Consider the following 7,144-nt stretch of genomic DNA (forward strand, 5'->3'; position numbering starts at 1 on the left):
AAGCTGGGGCTGGGGTAGAATAATTCTTGAGAATTTAAGTTTAATTTCATACCCTATGCAGTGGAGATGAGCATTCCAAGCCTTGCTTTCACAGAGAATCAGAGAGTTATTATGTGACGTGTTAGGGATCATCCTCCACACAGCAGAGAACCCCTGGCTTCCTGCCATGTCCTGAAAAAAGGGGGAATGCCATGGTTATTTACAGGACCATTTTTTCCTTTGGGAGGTTTTGTTCTAGTTCACCTTAGCTCATTACTGATTCACGGGCTGCTATTTTGGCTGAATGAAGATGGAGGAGCAATATTAGGTGAGAGGCTAACAAAATATGCTGTAGGCTTTTCCACCATCCCTATCCTTATAGGGTCTTTGCTGTCAAAAAAATCCCAGTCAGGATAATGCCTTCCTTTCATCTCCTCCATCCATCCCCATGAGTACTTTTCTCCTATTAAGGTTCACTTGTAAAAGAACTGCATTCACTATTAATGTGTCTGCATTTGCACTTTACAAGGTACTGTGCTTTTATTAAGCACCAGTCTATAAACTGTTCCATGTATGTGCCCAGAAGCCCATCCCTTTTTCTGCTCCCAACTGGCAGTTGGCTTTGACTTAGTGGGGAGATATGGACCCTTCCAACATGCCTAGCTCAAGCATGGAGTCTTCGACCAGATGGCAAAAATACTACAGCTTTGAAGACACTTTGGCTGCATCATTAGACCAGTTTGTAATTATTTTATGGTTAGCCCAAGGTATTGAAAGCATCATTTCTGAAAGTGGACTTAAGAGTTATCTTGGTAGATAAGTGTTTGTTTATCGAGTCTTATCGCTTTAAAATTAGAGGCGACTTTTTCAAGAGAAATACTTTGAGGCTAATCCCAGCTGACTTCTGAGAGGTTATTTCTCTGAATAATAGAAACATAGACTTATAATATTTACTTAAAAACTGTGTTCAGAGTTCAGCAGATAAGGGAGTTAGTTGTACAGACAGTCCGTGGCACTTATACAGTAGATAATAGAGTAAGAATTATTGGCTTATAGAAACCAAGTACAGGCTACTATTTTGCCTGGTGTTACTGATTTGGACTATGCAAGCCCAAACTTATTCAATAGAAGAAGAGCATTTTTCTGTTCTTCCAAACATTAGACCACTTTGGAACTTTTGTTTCATTCAGTAGCACCAGTCTAACCTACTATATACTGATAGAAAGTTAGAATATATATATATATAGTTACAGAGCTATATCTACAGCTACATCGATATAACATTTGTGCCCAAGAGTGATTTAATTAGCTTGTATGATCAATTCTTACTGCTAACAGGTCGGATGGGTGAGTGTAGGTGACAAAGGGAGAAGGGTTACAATATCAAATTATTGCACACAAAAGCATCTTTTTTTCAGCATCACCTTGATTTATTTTCCTAGTCTTTTTTTTTTTCCTCAGATGGAAAAATAATTTCATCAAGAAAACAAATATTTCTGCCAAAGCAAAATAATTTCATGTTTTAATACTTTTCTTTTTAAACAAGTCAACATTGAACTAGGACATGCTCTGACCCTGCTCCCCTCATTTTGCTGACTAAAATTTTTTTTAAATCCATTGGCAGAAAGAAAGATATTTTCCTCAAATAGGATGATCATATTTTATTGCTGCTTTGTTTAGTAGACATTTTTCTCAATTGGGAAAAAAAAGTCTAGGTGAAAAAATTACCTAACAAGAGAAGTAGTTTACATGGTCATAACATGTAAATTGCTGCCAAAAGAAAAAAAATGTAAAAAAAGATTTTAAATGTAAAATATCACATAACTTCAAAAAACTTACCTCAGTTTTCTATCACTTATCATGTACTATAAGTCAACTCTCTAAATAGGATTATAGTCCTTTATTATAAGCCCCTAGTTGTACTATGGTATACATTTTAAAAAAAGCTACTACAAAATTTTTCTTTTCTTTTTGTTTCTGCCTATTGTGTACTTAAGCTATAGATAATTTTTGAATAAAAAGCCTACGGTAGATATAAATGCAATAGTTAACTGATCCTGTTTGCTGATGTCCTTTTCATGGTCCACGGAAGGTGGCGTCTTTTAGTCCAGCATCTTCTCCTGTTTCTTGCCTTCCTTTTTCTTCTTCTTAGATTCTGCTGTGATTAAAAATAAAAGAAAGAGAAGAAAAAGCATTGCATTAGTAAGCTATGAGGGAGGGAGCCACTTGTCTTATAAATGGCCAGGAATGAAATGATTAGATACATAGAAAAAGTACGTGTGTGTGTGTGTGTGTGTGTGTGTGTGCGTGCGTGCATGTGTGTGTGTGTGTCTGCTTTTGTGCTTTTGCCAGGAGAATGCCTATGAGAATAGGCAGGAGTAATACAGCTTACCTCCCTGTGTGAACACATATAAATGCCTGTTATCTTACTGGTTGCCCCCATTTGATAAACAACATACTGTCTGGGGTTCCTACTTAGAAAATACAAACACAGCCAGCACCTCTGAGAGAATAAGCCAGGTCACTGCTCAATGGAGAGCTACAAATGATTTCTTAGCCCCTCACTTCCCACATTCCCTTTCCATGGAGAGTTGATAAGCATTCTTTACTGACAAACATTTTCAAAGTGCTTCCACTCCTGATTTGCCCTCTGTTTATACATTTAGCCAGCTATTCATATACGAAGGACCACCTTTGAACCTACCAAACATGGAGCTTTGACTCTACAGAGGCTCCTAGCCTTGGATGAAGCAAGTGGAATGTACCAACCTGGACTAAACCAGGTGAGTAAAACTATGAGGATTTAAATCAAAAGACTTTATCCTTTTCCATTCAGTCATCTACCATCTCCCTTTTCCTAAGCATAGGAGAATGCAGTATAGAATAGGACATGTCAGCTTTGGCTCCAAAGATAAGAATGGTCAGCATCACCAGGCTAGCGAGTGAAAGGATATTGCTAAATGTTGCTAAAATACTTCCTCCATTTGGTCCACAATAGTGGCAGAAATGTATGGATTTGGGGCTGGAGCCAGACTGCTGGAGTTTAAATTCTGGCTCCATCACTAGTTACTATAAGACTCTGAGAAAGTTAATTTGTGTATCTGTGTCTCAGGTTCCTCACTTGTGAACGGTCATATGAACAGTACCACTTCGTAGGGTTCATATCCAAATTCAATGAGTTGTATAAAATCCACTGAGAACAGAACAGGGCACAATGACATGTGCAAATAAAGGTAAGCAGTCATCATTAGTGTGATAATAGACTGAGAACAAGAGGTAATTTCTCTGTAAGATTAATGCTCTTTGTCATCACCAAGACATGTGCACTGAGCAGGTTATTGAATGTGCTAAGCAACAGAGGAATATCAGGACACAAACAATGGCCGGTAGGGATTAGGGCTTTGTTCATCAGATCATAGGGCATGTGTCCAGGAGGGTCATAAGGCTTACGATGACACCAACCACAAATGGTGTACAAAACCCAGCTTATACTTAAATAGACCTTGAGCTTTTTCCATTCTTACCAGCTCTTCAGATAAGTTCCAAAGTCCATATTATATATTAGATGAAGTAGTATTTCTGTACAAAGTAATTGTCCTACACTTCCTTTACTCAAGCTCCAAGCGTGCAACATACACAATTAGGTCAGGAGTTGCTAACACTTTGCTAAATTGCTGCTCACAAGCATTCATTTTGTTCATGTGTATCCTCAAATTTTCCCCTCTCCATACTGAAGTAAGACTTTTTTATTCTTACTCTTTTTACTTGTCATTATAAAAGTCTCCCTTTTTTTAACCTATTAAAGGTGAGATGACCAGAACTTCCAAGTTTAAAGATACCTCTAAGGTCAAAGAAGGTTTTCTGTTCAATTTCTGGACAAATAATGTCTGAACATTTAATAATTCCCACTCTTTGGTTGACATTTGAAGTAACAGCTGTATATTAAAATGGTATCCTCAGGGAATAATCTAAGATGACAACTGAAATATAACTTTGATTTCCCTTGTCTGATTTTCTCCAAATCCCTTACTGGGGAAGCCTCAGTAATTTATAATCCTCTAGCTCTCCAGTAGAGTGGATGTTTGGGGCAATAATTTGCATATTTTGGCTAGCATGTCCCTATTTCATATGTAAGTAAATGGATCCCATACCAATCAGGTGTTTGTAAAATTTTATTTCATAACACTTAAAAGTTATTCTGAATATTGAACACTATTTGATCTGACTAATGTAGGTTGTTCATTTCAAGGAACACTTTGGGAATGGGAATCTCTCCTCAGTTCTCTTTGGTAAAGGCAAGAGCATATCCTCTCTCTATTACCTGAGCCTGACATTTATTTTATATTCATCAGTTAACAACTTGCTAAATACCAAGAAATCAACCAATTGCCATATAATCTGCATAATATCAATCAATTTATTTTTTTGATGCAACTGACAAGTCATCATGGCATTCCTTTGACACACTACACACCTTAAGTCCACTCTGGGTTCAATATAAATAGAAAAATGAGGAGTCTCAGTAAAAGGTAGTGGAAAGAAGGAAGAGTTTGTATTTGCATAAGGTCAATTTGATTTCTCACATTGTGACTTTTACGTACATTTTACTGACAAACAAAATGAGCTTTGTCACTACTTGTCTCTGTGGTCTCAAAAACTTGTGAACATCCTCTCAAGCTTTATCCTGTCTACATGAGGGTTTTTTAATAGTATCATGGAATCTATGATCAAGAAAGAACTTAGGGCTTCCCTGGTGGCGCAGTGGTTGAGAGTCTGCCTGCCGATGCAGGGGACATGGGTTCATGCCCTGGTCCGGGAAGATCCCACATGCTGCGGAGCGGCTGGGCCCGTGAGCCATGGCCGCTGAGCCTGCGCGTCCGGAGCCTGTGCTCCGCAACGGGAGAGGCCACAACAGTGAGAGGCCCGCGTACCACAAAAAAAAAAAAAAAAGTAATACCAGCTTATATAGAAAATAAACATATGGTAAAGAAATTACCCATGGTTTCACAATATAGAGATAACACTTTTAGCAACAGGTTCTATTTATGTTTCCTTTCTATAAATATATGTAATATATAGTTTAAATTAGGAACATATTGACAGTTGATAAAGTATATTATACTAAAAGTTCTGTTGTATTCGTTTTCATGCCACTGCATATACTTTGAAACATGACCAAGTAGTATTCCTTTATGACATGCCCACCCTTATTTTTTGTAACCTTTCTTCTTTTGCTGCTCAGTTGGCGTGTTCCCACTTTCTGTTATTACGAATAATGGTACAATGTGTGTTTTTACAGACAAATCATTGTATGTTAAAATTCTGCCTTAGTATAAATTATTAGAAGAGGATCTACTTGATCAAAGGACAGAATGTTTTTAAAGCTCTAGGTATATACTGGCATATTTCTTTCTTGAAAGGAAGTACCAATTTAAATTTTTATCAGTAACCTATATGAGTCTATCACAGCAAACTCGTTCTCAAAAGGCAAATAATCAAACAGGATGCATCATCTCTTTTCCATCTATTCACAGGCCCTTTTAGAAATAGGATTGCCATGTGGATGGTACAAGTAAACATCCACTCCCATATCCAATATTAGGGAAATATGGAAGAAATAAGGTTGTGAGTGAGCATTGAAAGACACCAGTTTAAAGATTTTTTGAACACCTTGAGAGGAAATGTTATTCTATGAAGCAGAAGAGTTGAAAATTCTGGGATAAGCTAATCTCATTTTCTGAGCAAAATGTCTTGGTTTGATTTCTTTTTTTCACATGACCTATGGGGTAGACAGAAAACATAAAAAGAAAATTAAGAGATGAAAAGATTTGAGAGGCGCTTGAATTTTAACTGAGTCAACCTCTCTTTGCCACTGATTCAAATAAAATGGCTTTGGGTCATTAAATCGATGGGAGGAACTATTGATTAGACTAGGAAAAAGAGATCTGTACCTTCTAAGAGGTAGAATTCCTATATGAGGAAGCTATGAACATGCAGAAACGGACACTGAAGATTCAGAGGTCAAGATTAGCAGCAGACAGGGACAGCGGGAGGTGCGCCGTGGAAAGCCCTAGAGCTGACCTGCGGAGACTCATCCAATAAATCATGAAAACTGAGTGAAGGAAAGGGATCAGATTACTGACAAACAGTAACATCGCAATGTAAGTAAGTCCAAAATCTGGATGCCACCAACACCCTTTTAATGCTTCGTGAACCTATTTAAAGGAACTCACCTGTATTTAAGAATTAGCTGCCTAGTCACCTGGAAATATCTAATTCCTTGCACCATGCCAGCTGTGTCTCGGAACTGATAACAAGGCTTGCTGAATTGTAAATGTACAGCTCAGGGATCCACCAGGGATCCAGGTACTAGTTGGCTTGGCTTCCCGGCATGGCACCATTCATTAAACTTCCCAATATTAGTGGCACAATACAGGAAGAAATTTCTATATATTTAAAAATCAAAAGTATAATCTGTGAGATTTTTGTTCTTAAGGTATTATTCTCAGATATGGTTCAGTCCAACATCTGTGTAATGATTTGTTGTTTCCTCTTCGATTTCTTATTTTGTAATGTCACTCACCTCATTTCCTCTTTTAGGGACTCGATGCATTTACTTCTAGGATTATGTATGGAATACATACCTACCTCTATACATACATATCCACCTGCATGCAGCTGCTACTCAGTGCTGCCCACGTGCTGACAGCTGTTCCTTCCCTCACTGCCCACCTTCCTTTTTGCTCATCAATTCTACTTCATAACAATACCTACAACTCCCTCCCAATTATCTGCCCTTCTACACATGTTTGCTTTCTGACATCAAGTAGATGTGCATAAAAATAGTACACATCTGTGTCTAGACAAACAAAATTAGTCTGGACCCTCTGAGGAACCTCTGTTCTGCCCCCGTTTACTTTGAGAGGTGTCTCGGCACTTAACTGCACAGCCTCCAAATAGCAAGTTCAGCCATGAGAGCAGCAGTGAGTAATGTGGACCTAATGGAAGATTTAGTGGAGGTGAGGAAATTATTTCATCAACCACCCAAAGCAAGCTTAGTAAAAGTCCCTAAGCATGTCAGTCATTTTCCAAAGCAACTCTAGCTGGATTAGTAGATGAAGCCCTTCTCCCTTCACCCAGAGACTCCTCTTTTCAGCCTCTTTCC

The 7,144-nt window shown here is 38.1% G+C and overlaps 1 protein-coding gene across 4 annotated transcripts in view; it reads right to left on the reverse strand.

Moving 5' to 3' along the window:
* Positions 1 to 1,387: 1,387 nt before the first annotated feature.
* PTN (pleiotrophin) overlaps positions 1,388 to 7,144 on the reverse strand; it is a 103,312-nt gene continuing 97,555 nt past the window's right edge. The window contains exon 5 of one of the 4 annotated variants that reach the window (XM_007466592.1): positions 1,388 to 2,137. In XM_007466592.1, coding sequence (XP_007466654.1) covers positions 2,082 to 2,137 — 56 coding nt within the window. In that variant the 3' untranslated portion in view covers positions 1,388 to 2,081. Of the gene's footprint in view, positions 2,138 to 5,663; positions 5,759 to 7,144 lie in introns of those variants that run through there. The other 3 variants (XM_007466594.1, XM_007466593.1, XM_007466591.1) reach the window with 3 other exon arrangements.

The sequence above is a fragment of the Lipotes vexillifer genome, unplaced genomic scaffold (genome assembly GCF_000442215.2).
Source record: "Lipotes vexillifer unplaced genomic scaffold, Lipotes_vexillifer_v1.1 scaffold71, whole genome shotgun sequence".
In the NCBI taxonomy this organism is placed as follows: Eukaryota; Metazoa; Chordata; class Mammalia; order Artiodactyla; family Lipotidae; genus Lipotes; species Lipotes vexillifer.